Source organism: Gavialis gangeticus, unplaced genomic scaffold (assembly GCF_001723915.1).
Source record: "Gavialis gangeticus isolate Ggan-Ray unplaced genomic scaffold, GavGan_comp1, whole genome shotgun sequence".
In the NCBI taxonomy this organism is placed as follows: Eukaryota; Metazoa; Chordata; order Crocodylia; family Gavialidae; genus Gavialis; species Gavialis gangeticus.
Genome location: NW_017728992.1, coordinates 43175975 through 43199107, shown reverse-complemented (window position 1 = coordinate 43199107; position 23133 = coordinate 43175975). Strand labels below are relative to the sequence as shown.

Sequence of the window (23133 nt, the reverse complement as noted above, 5' to 3'; positions counted from 1 at the left end):
CCTTCCCACTTTCCCCCTCCCTCCCCTTACTTTCCTTTCTTTTTCTCCCCCACAGGGAATCCAGTACAGGCAAGTCAAATATTTGACCCTTGTCGAATATTCAACTCGCGCTGTTAATATTCAACTTCCGGTATTCAATTTGACAGCTATTCGACTCGACTTTAACTTTTCAAGGTCAAATATGTTGAATATTTGTCAAATCGAATATTAAGTCGAAGCTTTGCACAGCCCTAGTATACACACTGACAAGTATTAGTGCTAGCACTGACCCTTGAGGGATTCTACTCTTCAGAGTACATATTCTGCTTTTTTTTTTTTTTTCCTTGGCTGGTAGTGAGTTCGAATGAATTGCTGGAGATGACGTTCTGGTTAAAGTGCATAGCTTGGGGTCAGGTAACAGAGTGCAGTTTATATATGAGGCCTTGATGCCACACAGAGTCACAGGTGAACGAGGCAGATAAGACTGCACCTGTTTTCTACTTCATTTCAAAACTGTTTTCTATGTCAGATGCAAATAATATAACTTGTAATATAGTCAATGACATCATTTTTTCCAAATGCCAGCTTTTTGGGGGGGAGCTGGGGATCAACAATGCTCTCTCTTCTGTTCAGAATTAGGCACTCCTTGAGTTTGTATGTAATGCAGAGTAGTGAGATGGGTTGGTAGCTCTTTGGATCCTCTGGTGGTTTATTGGGTTTCAGGGTAGAAATCTGCTTTTCTTCAGATTTTTAGAAGTCTTTACTTTCTAGACATTTATACATGCATTTCTGAAGCCATCTTTTCCTTGTGGTTCCGAACCTCCTAACAAAGTCTGGGAATATTTGGTCCAGCAGCCTTGCCAGTCTTGATCACTTTAATTTCTGTGTCAAACTTTTTGTAAGAGATGGGGGCAATTAAATTAGGATTACATAGGGTGATTTAAATTGTTCATGAGTCAGATGTCTAATCATTTGTGTGTGTGGCTTGCTTGGGTTACTGCACTCACTGTTGCTGCACAGTATTTTTGTGATGGAGTTTGCTGACACAGGGCAATGTTGTTTTTTGGTGCCTTTGCCTGTAAGGTGGCTAATGGTTTTCCATGCTTGCCTGCTCAAGTGGGTCATATCCAATTCTTCTATGGTTAAAAGCCATCTCTTCTTTTTTATATTGTTCAATGTGGTAGCCAGCTGTTCTGTGGTTCTTTTTACAGCTGCAGTGTCATTGCATTGCTTGATGATGCTAGAGTTGTTCTCACTGCTTGTCCGAGCATGGCACATACTGGCTTCTATAGCTTCTAGGTACACAGTTTGGCTATTTCAGTTAGGCAGCTTGTAAATGTAGTCTTCACTGCTTAAACACTAGTGCTGTGCTTGAGATTAAGCATATACTTTAAATAAGCTTTGCTAGGAACTGGAGAAATAAAACTGAAGAGTCACAAAAGAAAAATGACTTACTAGCCCCTTGTGCAATTTTTTTAAAAGAAGTATTGACTCCTCAAAACAAAAGCACTGATATTTTTACCTGGCTCACACTTTCTGCAGCATCTTCCAGCATACTCATAATATTGTTCACTTTCACATGGTAGAGCAATCTGTAGTGATAACTGGAGAACAGAACAGAAAGGGACATCAACATCAGTATACCAAGAGTTTATAAATTTTTAATAAATTTTTATAAGTGGAAGAAAAACTGTCCTGATACAGCACCTCTGAAAACAATTACCCAGCACTTGTTCCATTGTATTTTCAGCTTCAATAGTTTTTGGTAGACCAACTAAGTAATTCAAAGCAGACTCTATAGGTCCCTATACACATGCTCTGATGCTCTAATTAGAAAGCTTAAGTGTGCCTCAGTATCACATGTATTAAGCATCCTGCATTTCAAAATGGCTGCAGGGGCACGCTAGATAAAACTCGCCGAGCTTTAGTTAAAGCAACCTGAAGCCATTTTGAAACGTGGGATGCTTAATACATGTAACACTGTGGCATTTTAATTAGAGCAGCAGTCCGGGAACCGCTCTAGTTAAAACGCTCCTCCCCCACCCCAGACCATTTGGCTAGACCAGTGTTTCCCAATCAGTGTGCCACGGCACAAAAGTGCGTCATCCGAAATGAACAGGCGTGCCACAGAACTCTGCCATGGTAATGAGTTACAATAGGTACGAGGATGCAGGGTGGCGGGGAGTAGGGGAGTGCCTTAACAGGTGTGCTGTGGAAAATTTTTATTAATGTAAGTGTGCTTTGGGCTGAAAAAGGTTGGGAAACACTGGCATAGACACCCTATCTGCCCATCCACAGCTGTGATAGCCATGGGATGAACAAACAACTCAGGTCTGCAATTTATTAGGCACTTTTGACCTGTCTAATAACCCATCTCTTTCAGCTCTTCTGTCCCTTAATTTTTGAAGCCACCATTAAAAAATAACTAGCTTGGCAGAATCACTTCCTCTCTCCCCTAAATCAAAATAACCCCAGTTCAAGATCCAGCACTGGGAAGATTTAATAGTGGGTCAATGACAGGTTTAGCATTCAACAGTTGGCAAATGTGGCAGAAGTAAAATCAAGTGATTTAATTTTTAAAAAGAATTTCCAATTTCCCACTAGGACTCACAGCCCTTACACTGAGGGCCCCTCTAGACATTCAGGTAAAGATGTGATAGGGTCTGATGCATGATCCAGGCAATCATGCTTCCTGCTATGCCACATGTGCATGGAAGAAGGTGGAATTATGGGATCCAGCATCAAATCCAATCGCACATTATTGCCAGTGCATGGGGAACCTGGGGTCATGACCCTGGGCTTCTCCTGCACCAGCTCCCACTGCTAAGAGCCCCACAGCTGATGGGGCTTGTAGCAGGGGCACCGCATGGAATGCTGCCCGCACTGTGGGCCTCATCAGCTGTGGGGCTCGCAGCAGGTGGTGCACCCTTGCAGCTGTGAGTCCCATCAATTGATGGGGCTCTTAGGCACAGGTGCAGATCTGGCCAGATGTTCAATTAGTTGTGTGATACAAAAAAGCCAAAGTCATTCCACATGTTTTGTGGTACAACTTTGTGGCTTATTCCTTGTTTTATCATGGCATTCATTGATTGAACATGTGCCTGGGTCACAACTTAAGACATAATTACCTGATTAATCACATCCTAAAGACTCAGAGAGAAATGTAGCTCTCCGTTCTAACTCATGTGCTTTGCTAGAGCACCATGAGTTAGACTGATCCTCCTGAGCCAACAGACATTAGCTGTTGGGTCTGAAGAGTGGAGGATGGACTCCAATTTCAGGTCAATCCAGGGAGAGAGGTTGTGTCTCTGCTGCACCTCTCCCCAACTCTGCCCCTCCTCTCGTAGCTCCGGTGCTGTGTCTGGATGGGAGGGGGGAGAAGGCAGGGGAGGGAAGCTTGTTCTGGGGGTTCCCCAGCTGTGCTGGGGGGGGGGGTTAGAGCCCTGCACCTCAGAGGGACTCCAATCTACCTGTCCCACCCTCCAGCATTGACTGGGCAACCCCCAGAATGAGAGCCCCCCACTCCCTTTCCCTCCTCCCATTCTGAAAACAGTGCAGAAAGCAGGGCAGCTCAGCCTTGCTCCCAGTGTGTGCAGATACAAGTTACTGAGGGTGCTCAGCTTTGGAGTGCCTTTATCTGAACCCTTGTGTAATGAGGGTTCAGATTGTTGCAGGATTGGGTCCTTTTGAAGTGTTCTGCAGTTATGCACTTCTGTTTGGTCATGGCTATAGAGCACTTTCAGAGTCCAGATCAGGGGAAAATTGTCACTTCTGTCTGTGCCTTAAGTGTATGTATAGATGGGGACTGAGTCCCAGAAAATGATGGACCTTCATTGGTGATATTTTAAGTTATTTTTATAGCTCCCTCTGAGCCCTGCAAAGTTGATCTCATTGGAATTGTAAATTCTGGCTGTAGAGATGATATACATTAAATTTTAAAAAAAAGTCTGGCATTCATTAAAATCCACTCAGTAACAAGAGACAAAATGCACAAAAGTTGTCTTTATTTTCCATTAGGTCTCCAAATGAATAACTTACAGAACTCAAGCTTACTTATGCCAGATGTGAGTAATAGAGTCATGCCATTGTTAACTATTGCTTTTATACTACTTAAGACACTTCCCAAACCTTCATTTTTAGTGGTTAACAATAAATGAAACACTATTGACAGAATCCTGGACTTTTCCTTTGATAAGAGTGCAGTAACATTTCTGCTGCAGGTCAAAGGATGCTTTCAATTCATACAAGCACCATGGGCACAGCTGAAGTGAAATTCATAGCAGTTTCCATTCCCCTACTTACTTGTCTGTTCTTGTTTCCTCCTACTCTCCACTTGTTCTTTTTGTTCCTTTCTGTTCCCAGACTTTTTATATCCTTACACGTCACAACCTCTAAAGCTGGTGGGGATGCAGGCAGGTCTCACAACTTAGAGTTCCTTCCGTCTCTCTTGTGCCCAGTCAGCATTTTCCCATAATTAAAATCCTTCCTAAATGCATTTCTTCCAGCTTTGAGTTATAGCATGGTTCATTATTTCAGTGTCTGCACTGACGGATTATGTGCAAGTTAGATGAAGAATCTGAGCTTGATGGTTGTGTCTTTTTATTAAGTGTTTACCTGGTGCCAATGCAATTCATAATAGCTGTAGCAATCCTGAGGTAAACGGAGGATCCAACCCTGCAAGTGTAGCTCTTTTGTCTCATTTTTGTTCCTGCCTGTTTCCCCTAATCCATGTGTCTATAATCACTTGTTGTCTCTTGCTTTATATGGTAAATTCTTTAGGGCAAAGACTGTTTTGTTTTTTTTTTAATTTGCATTTTTGCAGTGCCTGGCATGACAGAGTCCTGGTTCCCAGAACAGTACAAATCAGCAAGTCATCACAAAAGCTTCCACAGAGGCTTAATCTTAATAATGGATCCCTGAATCCTTCCCAATGAATGTAAGTAGTCAATATTCAGGACCATGTGCACCACTGATATGAAAATAGCTAGTCCCAGGAACCACTGGGGGTGGCAACAGGGTGGAAGAGGAGAGGGATAGCCCAAGGGATGAATGTTGATGCTTTTCACTGTGACATGGGCAAAATTTGAACATCCCTGTGCTTGGAGGGATATGCTGACTTTCTGACTTCACAGAAATAGAAGCACGCAGTAAATTATTACCAGAGCTGTAGCACAGTACTGTGACTTTCTGGAAAGAGTAAACAACAGATAAAGGCCCTGTAAATGAACAATTTCTTATTTGTAGCCATCTTGAAATCCAAGCAAAATGAACAAGGCAAAGCGACTGGTTGTGGTATTTGTCTTTTTGCACAAAATAATGTTTTTTCTTCCTTGTTTGCTCCAATTTAGAAGTTCCTCTTTAGACAACATTACCGAAGTGCTAAGCGAGGCCAAAGTCCTTCATTTTAAGGAAGGATATGCAAATCTATTTTAGAACACAGAGCTAAAGGGTTGGGAATCATTTTTGAAAAACCTAAACTCAGTGTGAGTGGAAGAGGCGACCGACCACATGCAGACAGCCCTGCAGTGGTTCCTCTTACGCTTGGAATCTGGACAATGGGCTAGTTCTTTGGTTACCTGTTATAGATCCTTTTATACTTCCCCTGTTACAATATAAGCAGGGCTTTTGTTACAAAATATCCTCAGACACAGCTGCATAAATGTGTACCCTGTAACAATGAGCGGTCTTTGCCTCCGGTGGAATCACTTCACTTATATAAAGCAGCTACTATTTACAAAACCTCCCTACCCTTACTGCACTGAGAGTGCATATGGGATATGAAAGTAATGATGTTCAGGTACCGAACAAACCAAATTTCTTATGCTGAACTGCGATGGAGTCCAAGCCTAGCAACCGGGGGGAAGGTGTAGAAGGGGCAGCTGTTTTGTGTCCGATAGAGATATACAGCGTGGCAGCTAAGGTGAGAGAAAGAAGTAGTAGTAAAAGAATATATGGGAGACAGGAATTTGTGTTTTTGATCACATTTGGATCTTAGTATCTTAAACTAGGAAGAATTTTGCATGCAGGGCAGAGGCAGCTGCTCTCTCCCATGGAGATAGCCATATGTAGGACTCACACTCAAACTGGGCGGGTGGGGAGGGGAGGGCGCTGACCTTGCATCGCTACTCATGACGGTATTACTCCTATGGTGCATAATGGCTGTGAAGTCACAGAACTCCTCATTCAAGGGACTGCAGGACTATATCTCAGTATGAAACTAGACAGAATCTTCCCCCTACCCCCAGGAGGGGAGAGACTTAAGGTACTTCCATTGACCACCCCCACCCTCCCTCCCACCTCCCCAGTCAGTGCAATGTCCGAGTGTCTCACCCTTATGAACACATTTATCCTGAACACCATTGCAAGGTAGGGCAGAAGCACTATTACCACTACTGCGTTGCAGAAGAGGAACTGTGGTTCAGACCCACAAGAGCCATGTCTATATCAGATCCCTGCTGAGTTCAGGACTGCCACTAAAGACAACGACTACCACTTATTCCTGCTCTAGAGACATCTAAGCCCGGCAGTGTCAATGGCTTAGAGTTGTAGTAGGCAAACTTTTCTGGCTGCAGGCCAGAATGACCCACCTGAAGTGGGCATTAGGACCCACCCACCGCTGGTGCTTTCTTCCTACAGTGGTACAGAGAAAGTGCCTGCAGCCTAAGTCCCCCAAACCAAAGCCCCACATCTGTGGGCCAGGCCCACGGACTCTACAGGCTGGATCTAGCCTCTGTATGTTACCACCTTCTGGCTTAGAGGCCCACAGAGCACACATGAGAACAACACTGGGGCATGTACTTATGATCCTGCCCCCCACCAAGCCATCTACTCCACCTAATTGCCAGGTTTGGGCACACACAGAACAGAAGCAGATTCACAGAAGTTTAGGGCTGGAAGGGACCTCGTGAGATCATCGGGTCCAACCCCCCTGCTCTGGGCAGGAAAGACTGCTGGGGTCAAGTCACCCCAGCAAGGAGTGTTTCCAGTCTCCTTTTGAAGATCTCCAGGGTAGATTCCTGCACCACCCCCTCTGGGAGTCTATTCCAGCATCTGGTCACGCGAACCATGAAGAAGTTTTTCCTTCTATCCAGTCCGAAACCTTCTTCTAGGAGTTTATGACCTTTGCTCCTGTTTTTCCCCTGGGGCACTTTGGTGAATAGTTGTTCACCTAGCCCCTGATGCTCTCCCCTGATATATTTGTAAGCTGCCACCAAATCCCCCCAAAGCAAATGGGACGGGTTTACTTCTTGGACTCAGCCTCAGCAGGCAGGCAGCACAGGAATGGCCTAAGTGACTTGCCAACAACCATATAAGCAGAGCAGGGGATTGAACCCACAATTTTGGTCCTAGACCAACACCTTAACTTTTGGACAATCCTCCTTCCCTTACAAAGATAATTCTGGCTTGTATAAATCCCAGTGAACCTAATAATACCATGTGAAAGGGTCATATTTCCACAGGTTCTTTCCCCCACAATCTTACAAATACTGTGTATATGAATAAAAGGGAAAATAACAAACTTCACTGGAAGTTCACTCAAACAGAGATGAGCCTTTCAGATCGGCAGGCTATAAATCTAAAAACATGAATAGATAAATTACTCTCCTCTTCTCATCTTACTCTCCTCTTTTCATTAAGTCCCATGAACATGGGAAAGTTAACATTTGATGATGATCAGATATACTGGTAGAATAAATAAATAAAGATTTAGCCTACAATTATACCTTTAGAAAGGATTTTGCTGCAATCAAACAAATTTCAACTCTCTTGTTCAATTCTGTTCCCCCATGTATTTGACTATATGCAATGGAGGGAGCACAAACATGATTAAGAAAAATTTCCCTCGCAACTTTATGAAATCCAGGTGCCTGACTTTTTTCAAAGGTTCAGCATGTAGCCATGTAAGTCTAAGGCAGAGGTTTTCAACCTTTTTGGGTCAGTGTACCCCCAGGAGCTGATTAAGAAGGAAGGAGTCCCTGGCGGCTGGCCAACGAATGGTGGTTGTGGTGGGGGGGGCCTCCAGCAGGGGGGGCAGTGAAACCGTGGGTGGCAAAAGTGCCACTGGCAGTGGAAATGGTGGTGGCAGTGGCATCCACTGCCGAGTAGCCCCTGAGGCCTTCTCAAGTACCCCCAGTTGAAAACCCCTGGTCTAAGGGCATAGGTTGACAAGGTTCTTTGGGTAAGATATTGGATTTACCGAAAGAACCTTGTCTGGCTTTTTTGCAAAGCACTTCAGCACATGCTTAGTTTTAAGCCTGTGAATAGTCCCATTGACTTCCTGGGGACAGAAAACATGCCCAAGCTCACCAAGAGTGTGTTTGGAGTTTTAAAATATGCGCATCAATGAATCACAGCTACAAAGCTCAGCTGTGTTAGTCAGACTTAGAAAAAAATACACATGCATAGGTGCTTCTAAAAGGGGGAACTAGCAGAAGTCAGATTCCTGTCCTCAGGCCTAAGGAAATATTTATTTTTGCTTTTGTTGAGCAATCTGATGGCAGGAGAAGTTGTGTGTCATGGGAGCTAAAATTACTTTCTCGCTCAAATGAATATTCAGGCAGACAGCAGAAAGGATAGGGTTGCCTGGGCCTCCCTCCTTTGAAAGTTAAAAAAATTAAAAAAAAGAAACTGGAAGAACAAGCCTGGGGTTTTCCAAGCTTTTTTCATGTCAGTTCTGGTCCAGAATCTGAGGTCCCAGGAGGACTGTGTAGTGGGGATACACTTTAGTTTGCAACAGCTGAAGCTTAAAGTACGGTTATTGTCAGAAAATGACTATTTGAAAACAAAACTTTCTTACTTGGCATATCTGCTACAACAGGGTCTTCTTGTCATTTCTCAACATCATATAGAGCAAATCACACATTTGTGCCATTTAGCACAGCAGACAAAGTACTATTCAAATGCAGGAGCTTAGTTTTAACAGAGATAAATAAAAAGAGGAGAAACCAGTGGATTGTCAGCACCTCAGTCCTTGACAAGGCACCAAAGAGCAGTAGAATCACTGTCTTTCCACCATGACATCAGTGGAGGATCAAGGTTAGACCACTGACTTGCATTGGGTAGCCTCTTAAACTGACCATCTGTTTCTACAACTGGGACTAGCTATGCAGTATTTTCCCGCTTTAAAATACACCCCTTTCTTTATGTAGAAAAAGCCCTCCAATCTACTTGGAGATGGTGTGTATCTTAAGTCTTTCTGCCATATCACTAATGCAGCTGGCTGACTGAGCTGAATGAAACCAGATGTATCTTGGATTGTTAACAATTTGTTAAAAGCCAAAAGTCTTTGACTTAAAAAGGATTCCTTTGTTTTTAAATGGTATTTTTAGTGATTTTAGGAGTAAACAATATGCTTGCTGGGGGGGGGTCAAAATGTTTTTGTGTTGATGTTTCCTCATAATTTCAAGTATTTTTAAATAGGTGCTTTAATTAATTTTAAGAAAACATAAAGAAAATTTGGATATGAAAGGTAACTTCAGTATCAAAATCTTTAAATATATTCTTTATAAAAAAATAAAAATGCAATGTTCCAATTTTCTGAGTTATATTGTAGGATTGTTTTAAACTGCAATATTGACATACATTTGCTAAAATGACATTGTGCCTCATTATTTTACACTTAAAAAAAAGCTGTGTGTAAAAAAGTTCAGCTTGCTTCACTTCACAGTTCTTTTATTCCTTTTGAAAAATGCTCTACGCTCCACCACAAACAGTATTAGGGTTGTAACCATAAAAAAAGAGAATTTGCCATCTCACTTCTGCATAACAGTACACCTTCACGTATGCACATCCAGAATTTAGATCCTGAAAACCTTGCTTTGCTGCTTAATATAAAATACTTAGGAAAAAAAAAAATCACTGGAGTGGGGACTCGAGATCTCCCATCCACTATACAATGCAAGAAGCACTCTCCTTTTCCTCCCATTCTAGGACACAAGGAATAATAGGTGTCTATACACATGCTCTGGAGTGCCTGGGAGAGAGAAGATGGTTTTAATTAGAGCAGCCTTGGGACAGTCACTCTTATTAAAATGCTGCAATGTCACGTGTATTAAGTGTCCCACATTTCAAAATGGCTGGAAGGGTGCTTTAACTAAAGCTTGTTCAACAAGTTTTACTTGAAATGCCCCTGCAGCCATTTTGAAATGCAGGCTGTTTAATACACATGACGCTGTGGCATGCTGGATCATTCTAATTAGGAGTGTTCTAATCCAGCAGACTCATCAATGTGTTCTAATTAAAATGTGCTGGAGCAGGCGTATAGGCACCCAATTATTCCATGTAAAGTGGAACAGTTTCACAAGGCAGTTTTAATGGTGCTCCTGCATTTCCCCCTGGTCAGACTACTCTACTAGGACTTGATGGATATAGGTTCAAATCCCCTCAAACAGAAGGGAGATTTTAAATATCCTGGATGAGGGCTGTAACCAGTGTGCTACAGGCTAACACATAGGCTACAGCACCAAAACCACTGCCACCTCAGTTTGGAGAGAAAGGCCTGGCTTGTGACTCCAGGAGAAAGTTCATGTTATGGACCCCAATGCCAAGTACAGACATTACACTTTTACTGGTATAAGTGGCCATGTGTAGACAAAACAAGGTGCATGTGTGCACAATACTTTAAAGCGGGCTAAACGCTTTTGCACTGCTTTAATGGTGTCGGTGTTTGCATGCCTTGGTGGCATATTACGCATTAATTTCAGCTGTTGGAGGAAATTTGGCAGTGTAATGCACCGTAAATGACTTGGGATGCAGCAAACTAAAATTCCTCCCAGGTGTTTTAGCTTGCTGGCCCTCCAGCCGCAGAGCAAAGCATCAGGCTCTGCGCAGCTCCAAGGCTCTGCAGGAAGCCCTGCAGGCAGCCTGGCAGAAGCCTGGGAAAGCAGGCTCCACCCAAGAAAAGTGGTGAGCCTGACCTCCCCCCTTCCAACCCTGGAGCCTGCCTGCCTGAGCTGCGTGGGGGCCTGGTGCTTCCCTCTGCAGCTCCGGTGCCCCCTGGGACCGCCTGAGCCAGGTGCCTGTGGGCAGCTGCAGCCTGGGTGGGGGGCTACTGCTGCCACCGAGGGAAGCACCAGCCTCCCCCCCGCAGCTTTTAAAAACCCACCACTTCAATTTAGGGCCCCCGTTTCGTCTACACACTCAGTGATAGGAAGCTGGTCTATACCTGTAACAGAACAGAAGTTTGGTACACATAGACTGGTTTAAAAAACACAGAACCCAGTCTAAGTTTGCCCCCCACCAACGGGAGAAGATGTGTTCTGTTCGCTACCTATCTAAACTACACCACTTACAGAAAACTGCGATCTAAGGTTGCAACTTAGATTGATCCTGCCTCAGGTGTTTTGTATGTCCATACCTAGCCCAAGAGGCCACAGCAAAGCACCTGAGAAGAGTGGCTAGTTCAAGAGTGATTAACCCTATGGTCTTGACAGGTCCATTTTTAACTTCTTCCATGCACTGTATAGAGAACTGGGATGCCTAATTTAGGGCTGTGGAGTCCACTGCAGGGGCAAAAGTCCCAAGAGCTCAGCAGGGATGTCCTTCTGAGGATCTGGCTAAATTTTTAGCACTTCTTGCCCCAAGGTGACAAAGCCAGCTTTGTTTAATGTTTAGGTTAGTGCTCAAATGATGGGGACTATGCCTATAAAGTTTGAAATCATGAAGCCCCAAAGTGAAATCAGTGAAAAAAACTCTGTCATTCTAGATGGCACAATATATCCTTAGCTTTCCTAGTCTGTTGCCGAGGCCACTTCCCTTGATTAACCCCTCAGGCCAGAAATAGGATTCTGGAAATGGAAAGGGCATGCTGTTCTTTCCTTAGGCTTTTCCAGTTCACCTTCCACCCATCACCCCCACCCACCTTTGGGGCAAGGAGCATCTTTCTGTTCTGTGTTTGTACAGGGCCTGGTACTTTGGGGTCCTAGTCCAATGATACGATAAGACAAATAAATGTTGTTATTTGAAAAAGAACTCATTCTCCCCCTCCCCAGTATTGTGATTATAAAGGGGTGTAAGATATAGGCTAAAGATGTATAAGCTTGCATATACAGATTGGTGAACACAGTCCTTCACTGCTAAAACAAATTCAGCTGCAAAACACCCAAGCTGCAGATGGGTAACTTCATCTGTTTACTTCCAGGTCTGTAGTTCAACACAAATTCTTTTAGGTTGTGAATGAAATGTTTTTGGTGATGTCAACTTTCCAGTGACCAGTAAACCACATCACATAACCACCATCACATGGTGAAACGTAGTTGGGAAGTGCAAAAGGCAAAGGCAGACTGAAGACCAAATGCTATTTCAGCCTCAGAAAATAACCCTTGGAGACTTTCTGGATCCTGCAACCTCCAAAACCAATGAGGCAGGAAAGAATATAAAGTCAACCAATTATAAGGTCTTTTAAAAACATTTATGCTTTTTACCTGGGAAGACAGATGCATGGGGGAGGAGGGAAGTTTACTTCCCTAGCAACTGTTCTGCATACTTTAATGGTTCCTCTGGGTTTGGTTTAACAAACAGCCAAGACCAATTCCACTTGAAAGAGATTGCTTGACCAATGGCAGGACTCTGCCAACAGGAAGGACCATGAACCAGACAAATCCCATGAGAGTTATTTTTTCTTATTCAGGCTGCGTGAAGGAGAAGTGGTGGCATTGACCGATCCTATTCTCTAATGATGAGTGAAGGGCTGACAGGAACCTACGCAGGTTAGATGAGATCAAAGTGATAATAGCTTTCAAGATATAGAAGCTTACTGAATTTGAAAGTTGCATAGCTCTCCTCCAGGTTTTTTGCAAGACGAAAAACTTACCCACCGATTGATATTTTCTGTGCAACAATAAAAGTGTCAACAAATAAAGTGGTGTATCTAATTTCCATGCACTGAGTTGCTTAGGGTCAGAATATTTATTATTTTATTCTACGGTAACACAGAACACGTCCATTATGAGGTTCACTAAAAACAGCCTACTTACACTGCAGGTCAGGACAAAACAGGCAAATACAAGAGTGGATACAGAAACATGGATAGTTGAATGATATTGGGGCAGAGCTGTGAAAAGAACATGGGTATCCTGTGTCATCTGCCCACTGTCCTATCCACTGCTACCCAGACTACCTTTAAGCAATTCAAGAAAAAATATTCAAGCTCAACTTAAGTTGTCAACTCCTCAGGGTAGGCATCATTTTTGTCCTGGATCTGCAGCACCTAGTACTATAGGGTTCTGGTTCATGACTAAGGCTGCTGCGTATTACAGAAAAAAAATGATTTGTCCAAAACCAGTTTTTAAAAATATCTGTTAAACAAGGCAACAGTCTGTAGCCAGACAGAACAAAAGAGTAATGATATGCTTAGGTGAAAGAAGCCTGAAGAGGCAAATTTCATTAAAATACAAGTGAGCTCAGTATTTTCATTCTTCCTTCTTTACACAGAGTCACAACATCTGCTCAAAAGTTAATATATATTTTGGATTAAATGAATACATCCCCAGTACCTTGATGTTCACTGAAAAAGAGTGCCACCTGTAACAGGCCTCTATTGCTTTTTGTGTATAGCAGAGGGTTTTTTTGTTTTGTTTTTTAGCTTACTTAATTAACCTAAACTAATGGCTTTGATTAAAAAACTGCTAAGTGGGATTCTTGGATCTGTGATATAGAGGGTGCCAGAGATGATCATAATTTTCCCTTTTGGTTTTACAAATCTATTTTGTACAAGACTAATCCATGAGCAGACATAGAAAATGTGTTATTTGGATAGATAATGCATGTGTTGTTTTGTTTTGCTTTTTACAAAGCAAAGCTTCATTTCATATATTATATAAGACCAGAAGCCACACACATTCAAGTTAAAGTTATCAGCAAGTTCTGGAACTCTTTGGCTAGGACAGAAATTACACATAAACTGGTATAAGTGATCAGAAATCAGTTCAAAACTTTAACACAACAGAAGTTCAGTGCACATAGGGCTCCTACACATGCACAGAGCTGACTCTGACGTGCTGGAGCATGGAAATTGATGTGCTCTGGCAGCCTCATGTGTCATGTGCGTCAGCGTCAACACACGTTTCCACACTGACAAAATGGCTGCGGCATGCTTTGAAATAAAACACATCCAATGAGCTTTAGTTCAAAGTGCCCTGCCACCATTTTTTCACATGATGCGCAGGTGCTTTTAATTAGTGTGGCTCACTAATTAAGTCACCCAGTGCCGCAACCATAAGCACATGTAAAAATGCCCATAGATTGCTTTTGAAATGGCTAAAACTGGTTTAAGATAAACCCAGATGGATCTATTGAACTTCTGTCTTGGATGCCTTTCAGATTCAAGTCAACTGTGCTCTGTAGCACAGAGTTTCTCACCCTGTGGTACACATACCCCTGGGGGTACGAGACACAGGCAGGGGGTACGTGGGTACCCCAACTCTCTCTCTCACCCTCTTTTCCTCTCTCTCTTGCCTCTTCCTCCTCTCAAAACTATGGCAAAAAAATTGGTGCAGTTTACAAAATTTAATTCCTCAGTGATAATTTGGTGTGCCATGCTTCGCGTGGCACTGGGTTCAGCCCTCCTAGCTTTGGCCAACATCACCTCTAGCCCAGGTAGATTCATGAGCTGTGCACCCCTGGTGTAAAAGGTGACAACCCAGCCACACTAGATCAGACATCTGTCACATCATGGCCTTATATACACCGGCCTTCTTCCAACATATGGCACACATTAGTCTGTAAATATAAAATCCCCTGGAAAATTGAGTGTTGGGATAGTTATTAACATTTTCAGAAGTTAGGGGGTACTTGCCCTAGCACAGTGGTTCCCAAACCTTTTTTTCCTGCAGACCGGCATGAGAACAGGACAGGGCACATGGAGCCGGCTGCCTCCCTCCCTCCCAGGGCTGCCCTGTCCCCCAGCTTTAATCCAATGCGTGCCTGCTGGCGGTGGAAGCCACTCCCCTGGGCGGACAGGCTCCGAGCAGGAGGCTTGTGCTACAACTCGGCAGCCAACCCTTCATGGCCTGGTACCAGGCTGTGGCCTGCTAGTTGGGAGCCTTTGCTCTAGCATCTCAAGATGTTTTGCACCTGCCCCACAAACCTCTTCCCTTTGCAGGTTTGGCAGGCTAGCCTTGGCCCAAGTGGCCAGCTCAAGCAGAGCAGGGAGGTATGCTTTAGTGTCCCCTGGCTCCTGGCCTGGGCCACTGCAGGCATGTGGCTACATTTCTGGAAGCACAAGTGAATGTCTGTTCAATTGCTTCTTGGTTCAATCTATGCAGCTTGGACTAACATGTGAAGATTGTATCAATTCAGCCTTGGGCTTTTTGGCTGTCTGTATTTAGCATTTCTAATGATGATAAATTCTATTAAATAATAGCCAGCAGAGTAGCATGCACATTTTTGCTTTAATATGCTGCCAGAGTACATCATCCTATATTAACACACCTCTTGTTGTCTAGTGTGCATGAGGTCAAACTTGCAGAATCACAAATCCCAAGTGGAGCCAGCCCATGAGGAGACTAAAGCTGTATGTGTCTGAGGAGAAGCAGGCTGTTAACACTTGGTGCTGCTTTGGTGGATTCCATTGTGCTCACAATTATCTGGGCAGAAAACAAGGCTAATATAAGGGGCTCACCAACTCCTTTGGAAAATGGCCATATTCAACATGTGCTCTCCATGCATCCAAACTAACCTGCCTCCAAGTGAACTATATCACCTGATCATGCATTAGAATTGCATGACTGGATCTCCAACTTCTCCATCAGAGCAGCTACCAGCACACAGTGCCTAACCTTTCTGCCTATAAAAAGAGTAGAGGAATAAACGATTGGGCCTGACTCTTCATTTTACTCTCCTGTAGTCATCCGCTAAGAACCATGTTCACCATTTCCTATTTACTTAGGGCATGATCCACCAGTCATTCGAGTCAATGGAAAGATTCTCCTGGGCTCCAAAGGCCTTTGGAACACATTCTTAATGAGTCAGTTTCACCACACATGACATGGGCCAAACAAATCCTGATTCTATCTCCAACCCTTAGTTCTTTTACATCTCTTCCCCTGCCACATTGCCCCCTTTTAGAAATCCTAGGGAGAGAAAATAGGAGAGCCTGCCTTTCTGCTACAAGTGTTATCAGAGGCTAGATTCAAGGATTAGATACTTGGTAGTATCTAAACAGAGCTTCCTTAGACAAATATAAGGGCTAAACTTGAGGCGTGCTGGGAACTGCAGTATGTGTTTAGGCTCTGGAGAGAAATAGCCTTTGTTCTGGGTCAAATTCCATTCCCCTCCTGGGTCCAGATTGCTCCAGCTGGAACTCATGGCAAGACTCCCATCTACTTCAGCAAGAGAGATACAGTCCTATCACATTATTAATTGCTATTTAGTTTTGTTTGCAACCACAATGTTCTACACACTACACAAACATAAGTGGAAGCCAAGTCCCTGCCCTACAGAACTGGTGCTAAGCACATTGCAAAATTCCTTCATGTGAAGAATAGTGAACTAAAAGAAAACTAAAATCCAGTATTCATTAGCTGTTGAACCTTCATGCAAACTACACAACAATTGGAAACAACTTAGAAGAAGTTGGAGGGAACCTGTATTATGCCCTGCTAGACTCTGCAGAGAAAAGGGCTCTTTGTCCCACCACACCCTGCCATTTTCAGCTGTTGCTAAGTCCAATAACCTCCTTTGTTCTGCAGCATTTGACTCCTTGAACTTTGTACTTTCCCCAACCCTAGGCAAGCCATAAAAGCACCAAGTATTGTTAGAAGAATAATTTATTATTGGAAGCAAAGCCTACATAGAGTCCAGAGTGCAGGGTATCTAAACTGCTCCTCATTTTTATACTGTATTTATCAAACGCAAATATTTGCTTTTCTCCCCATCTGAATGCTTCACTTCTAAATAGCTACTGCAGAAAAAACATTTCTCCCATGGAGCCAACACCATTTTAAGCAGAAATGTAAACAGTAGTACCGAGATTCTTCTCCAGTTCCACCTGACAAATCAATATATCAATTAAACTAGAAATAGCAGAGGTACAGCATTGCTGAATCCTATGCTGGCCCATGTATCTGACCACAAGTCAGTTCAGGGAGACAAAGAACAATCACCCTAGATCAGGGGTGGGCAAAATGCAGCCCGTGGGCCATATCTGGCCCACCAGGCCATTCTATCCAGCCCATGGGGCCCCTAAAAAATTAAGAAAAATTAATACTTATCTGCCCCTGGCTGCCTGTCATGTGGCCCTTGATGGCTTGCCAAAACTCAGTAAGCGGCCCTCCACCCAAAATAATTGCCTGCCCTGTCCTAGGTACTATGTGAGATGGCCCAATGTCTCTATTTCCTTCTTATTTTCATCTGCCTGGTCTCCAGCAAATTATGCATGTCTAAAAAAAAGGCCAATGCAGTTTTGGGTTGCATATTCAAAGAAGTGTCACACATGGAGCAGAGAGATTCTGCATTTAGTCATCATACTGCAAGTTCTTTGGGGCAGAGGTCATCACCTATTTGTCCCATGCATGGCCAGCACTCATGTAACTAGAGCCCCAGTCACGGGTTATACTTTTGTTTTGTGTTCATATGGTATTTAGCACAGTGAGATCCTGGTGTCTGACTGGAACCTGTAAGGAGCAAACAAAGAAAAGCAACAGGACTCCAACATGACTTCTGCCAATAATTTTGAAGCACTAATTCAGGTGGCATCGCTATTTTTTAAGTGACAAGGATGTTCAGCCTTGCTTTATATCACCAAAAATCTATTTTGCACAGGTATCTACTTAGTATTTTTTCTCTTCCCATCTAGGGAACAATAGTACTAGTTCAACACCAGTAGATGCACCACTGCAGTGGCTTTACTGGAATGACTGTTGCTTACAACTAACACTTTTCCTTCTTACAAATGGATGTACCATGAATAGGAATCTACCAAAATTGCAATTTTGTGGAAAACATGAAATCTGGCATTGCCCATGAAAGCAAGCAATGTCCACACAATCCGTGGGGAAAAAATAAAGAAAACTTACTGAAAATAAAATCTGGCTCCCCAGAGGGAGCCAGCAGTCCTCACAGCACTGCAGCTGGGCCGTACAGCCTATCAGGGGGCAAGGTGAGGACTGCTAGCACAAAGGGGAGTTCAGGATGGCTGCTGACCCGACACCTCACTGCTGATTGGCTGTAAGAGCTGTTTACCAATCAGTGGCAAGGGGCAGGGTCACCAGGGCCCTTGGCCAAAGGCAGGGGGGCGGGCAGCCACAATAAGACCTCAAAATGGCCACTGGCCTCACAGTCTGCCTGCAAAATCAGCTGGCTGCCTCCTCGAGTTGGGTAGACCCCTAGTCATGAAACAACAATAAAAAGCACAAACAAAAACTTGGCTTCCATCGCTAAAATTTATGAAACATACTGACATTTTCTAGAATGTTTTGTATTCATTAGCCTGTGAAATTTAGGGGTGGTTTACCTGGTTGTGTTGGAAAGAGAGATTAACCTTTTATTGGGAGCAGGCAGGTTACAGCCATTAAGGCAAGTGCAAAATGAATAACCCACTTCAAATTATGAACTGAAAACTACTCTATACTCGCACTAGATAGCCAACAATTACATTTCATATTAACGAAAAAGTGTTTTAGCATCATATGCTCCACATTATATGCTCCAGATTTTTTGTGGACCCTCTGGAGAAAACCTGAAAGGAATTAAAATATTATTGATTCCTTCCCCATAACCTTTCCTGAAAAGTATATTTTTGACAACCAATTTATATCAAAATAGCTCTTATATCTTCAATGCTATTGCAAAGCAATCCAAGAGAGATGTCTACATTTTGACCAAAGATATTTTTAAAGATATCTGAGGTCTTCAAAATGTGATTACCTACAGGGCCAGATACTGTGTGGACAATACAACAGAAGTAAAAAAAACTCTAAAGAAGTTGTTTTGCAAGCTGGAAAAGATGCATTGGGTGTGTCTATACATTTATTAATGTGCCATAATTACAGCACATTAAGATTAGTACCTGTAATTCTAGGTACTAACTCAATGCGCCATAATTGGCACTATTGTGCAGTAGTGCTGGTACATACTTTTTTGTGATGCTAATTCTACTGTGCATTAGCACATTATCCTGGTTTTTGCCAGCTCTGCTAGTGCACAGTAGAATTAGTCTACTGCCCTTTTAACATCTCATGTAGATGCACCCATTGTCAAGGGTCTTTACTCCCAGTCTGAAATGAGGCACTTGTGTTCTTTATAATTAACTATCAAGCCATTAAAAGGAATACGTATGTATATTCCACAAACTAACAGAGATAATCATGCATCAGGATTTGAGATCCTGTATGCTCTGACACTACTCTAAAGCAAGTCTCTTGGAGACTGCCTTGTGGCTGAAGCAGAAGACTGGAAGACAGGGGCCTGGCTTCTGCTCATAGCCCTGCCACACATTCTCTGTGTGACCTAGGTCAAATTACAAATTCTCTGTTCCCGTTTCCCTGATTCGTGAAAAGCAAGAATGTTGCTTCATTTGAAGGGATTAAAATTCTTAACACATTCGTGTCCGTAGTGGCTTTCTGTTATTCATAAGAAAACACCACAGAAATTTAAAATGTTAACATTCTCCCCCGTGCCCTCAGGACAGTGTAATTCACTCTAGACTGAAAAATTTATGGAGTGTATCAAACAAGCCTTTAACCCATCAAATTGTTTTTTCTGTTAAAATCTGCTTCATAAAGCAGATGGAAATGTTAAATACATGGAGCACTATAGAATCCAAGCCCTGTCTACATTACAGCTTTTGCCCTTTGTGTAGCAATAATCAACACCTTGGCTATGGCATGGTGTGGCTGATGGACCTATAGCACAAAGGAACTTTATGCAGTATAAGGTAAACACCAAAAGTTTTATTAATTTGGGGCTGAGAGGTAGAGGCCTTTGTTCCTGATCTGGAGCAGACGGACACGGAATATCAGTAAGATTTACATAGCGAAAAGCTCTGATCAGTCAGGACAGAAAAGTTACGTAAAAAAGACTGTGAAAAGTTATGGCTGGAAAACAACAGAGTAAGATGCAGCTTGCCAAACTGCAGGGTAAGGCAGAAAAGCAAGGAAGGAAGTCCTGAAAAAGATGTGTTTTGGGAAAGAAAAGAAGCCAGTGAAGTGTTGGGCTGCATATCCAACAATCTCATGTTAGAGTGGATTGAAGGGTATCTAGGATTGTTCAGTGCCTGGGACTGAGGACATGTGGATTCAGTTTCATGCTCTGCCACAGATTACCTTGGTGATCTGTGTTCAGTCATTACACTAGCAGCTCTTTGAGGCAGAAGCCATTTTTTGTTCTGTGGATGTGCTGCACCTAGTACATCAGCAGCCTGTTTCATGGGCCAGGACGCTGGGTATCACCACTACACCAAGTGCATGTCATTATGCTTAAAGTAAGGCAACATAGACAAATAAAAGGACTTAAGATGAGAGCAACAGAGTGCAATGCTGCAGAAATGGACTTTTGAAGGAAGTTATTCTGTAGTTAGAGCTTAGCTACATGACTGCTACAGCAAGTCCAAATAACATACTGTGAAGATCTAAACACTGAGAAGGGAGAGGGATTATGTAGAGCAGTGCAGAGGTGCAACTAGGAATAACAACATTAAATTATGTCAGTTTAAGATATTTAGGGAAACATTTTGATCTCTCTGGTATCAGCAAAGCTCACTGGCATCTAAACAGTCGGATGTATTTGGCTGTGTGATACTTTCTCAGTGGAAGCCCAGGAATTGAGCATATTTAAAACTATGTTGATTAAACAGTACTGTAGCAATAACTTTGAGTAGCGAAAGGCATCACGTTCCATATGCAAGTTGTCATGGGTTCAAGTCCTGCTTGATCTCTTACAGATGTGATGAAAGCTCTCCCTCGGAGAGGAAGGCACCAGTGGCTCACATGCTAACCTGGGTCCAAGGATGTGCAGGTTCAATTCCTGTTCTGCCAGATATCTGTTTCCAGACCTTGGGCAAGTCACTGAATTTTTCTGTGCAAAACTGGACTAGCAGCTCTACCTGTCTCTTAAGGGTACAGGGAGGGTGAATGGTTTCAAGGGAGAGAAGTGCTCAGACACTACAGTAATGGGGACTGTGCATTTCTGCCAGACAAGACAACCTATTGTAGGGGAATGATCCTGCAGTATGGGGGAAACTGCCTGGATGACCATCTCAGGTCCAGGTTTGTTGCATGTCTAGTTACCATAACCCAGTGCAACAGAAACTAGAGACAAGTACTAAGCTTTTCCTTTTGAATGAGCTCCCTTTAGTTGGGTGGAGGTATTTTTTTTCTTTAACTACATGTAAATTATATATCTCTCAGCAACCTTTCTGAAAATATTTTCTGGTCTCTCACACCCTCCGCTGGGCATGAGTGGGCTGCCTTCCTACAGATCTTCTGGATATGCTTTGGGGTTTGGGTTTTTTGGCGGTTTGTTTTCAAAGAAGCAGGAGTCAGAGAGACAGGGCGAGTCATAAAAAAACAACAAGGGAGCCAAGCTGAGAGGGGAAAAAAAAAAACAAGGGAGACTTCTGCTACACTTTCCTCCTTCGCGAACAGCCAGCACCAGATGCCACAAGCCAGTCTCTTTGGAGCAGACAGAGTCAAGCTCCTGCACATACAGTTCACTCTGTACCTTGATGCCGTGCTACACCAGCTCAGTAATCCAGCCTTACCTGTTTGTCAGTGGTGAAAAGGCTGAGGAGAACAAGCCACCAGCCTGCTGAGATGGGCATGTCTGGGTGTGGGTCTCTGCCTCCCTTTGCTGCTCCTCCGGCTGCCACTGGAGTAGAAATTAGATCCTCCACACCAACTCCCCAAGCCCCAGCCCCCGCACGAGGCACATTTGAGCAAGTTACTTCTCCTTCTTCCTTTCCTTCCTCTCAGTTACACGAGGGGAGAAGAAAAAAAAAATTAGGTCTGGCTGCAGTTCTCACAGCATTTCCTCAGACTTGACATGCAGGTTTTTTTCCCCACCCCCCCTCTCATCTTGTCCCTCCCTTCCCTTTCTCCACCCCTTCTGAGAGTTTAGTCACCAGGCCATGTCCCTCCTTCTGTTCGTGGAACTGCTTTCCCTAGCTCTCCCTCACCAAACCCATCCACCTCCCTCCCTGTTGTCCTACCCCTCCCCAGTTGCAACCGCCTGGCGTGACTTTCCTCCTACTGCCTCCGGCTACCTCCTCTTTGCCTTGTGTCTCTCTGCCTACCCCACAGTCTCCAGCTACCCCCTACTTCCATCTGCTCTCTTAACCTGCCTCCTCTGGTAATTTTGCTTTAACCTTTCCCAGTGGCTCCTGCCACCAGCCACTACCTCCCACTTCCGTCTCCTGTCCTGCTTCTACCCATTGCATTTACCATAAACACTTTATCTCTCTTGACTGGAAAACATCCTGCCTGCTGCCCCAGCTCTGAGAAAAATATCCCAGAGGGTCCACCCCATTATCACTTCTCACCTGCTTGACCTACAGCATAACTGCATACCCCCCACACACACCTTCACCTAACGTAATGAGACGCATTTTTCCCCGGGTACATTCATGTGGCCCCATATAATGCTGTCAACCCAATCACATCTGCTGTGACTCTGGGCCACAAAGCACGTTTGCATAGAGTCTGCATTGTCTATGTACATGTAGGGAGTATGTTCCTGAACCGAACTAATAAGGAAGTTGCTGTTTGGGTTGCAATTTTAGATTTGTCCCATGACCAGAATGAACATGGCTTTTCTGGGCTACGCTGCACCCATGGAAGGTCAAACTTCAAAAATATATTTGTATGTGCAGGAGAAGAGGGAGAGGGGAAAAGAAGGTGCTCTTTTTCCACAGGTGATAGGCGCATCCTGAGTCTGGAGGGGCACAATTTGTCGGTGGGCCTGGGGGTAGGCCAAAAGTCCCATATCCACTCCTATACTTCTGTGCTGCAGCTTGGTGTCCCCCACCCTCCCCCCAAACACGCCACTGGCCCTCATGGCAAAAAAACTACCTCATCCAGAGTGGTGCTGGGTCAGGGGCCAATCTCAAGGGGGGGCACATGCCCCTCCCCCCATCCCCTCCCTACCAGTCACCTGTGTCTGCTTCCATATTTGTTTTGTTCTTTCCTCTGATTTAAAAAAAAAAAAAAAAAAAAAACTTTT

The 23133-nt window shown here is 43.7% G+C and overlaps 1 protein-coding gene across 2 annotated transcripts in view; it reads right to left on the bottom strand.

Moving 5' to 3' along the window:
- The window catches only part of TNFRSF11A (TNF receptor superfamily member 11a), a 53466-nt gene extending 31341 nt beyond the window's left edge, over positions 1-22125 (bottom strand). The window contains exons 1-2 of one of the 2 annotated variants that reach the window (XM_019521693.1): positions 21677-22125; positions 1502-1583 (exon numbers count right to left, since the gene is read on the bottom strand). In XM_019521693.1, coding sequence (XP_019377238.1) covers positions 1502-1583; positions 21677-21736 — 142 coding nt within the window. In that variant the 5' untranslated portion in view covers positions 21737-22125. The remainder of the gene's footprint in view (positions 1-1501; positions 1584-21676) is intronic. The other variant, XM_019521684.1, reaches the window with a different exon arrangement.
- Between the last annotated feature and the right edge of the window lie 1008 nt (positions 22126-23133).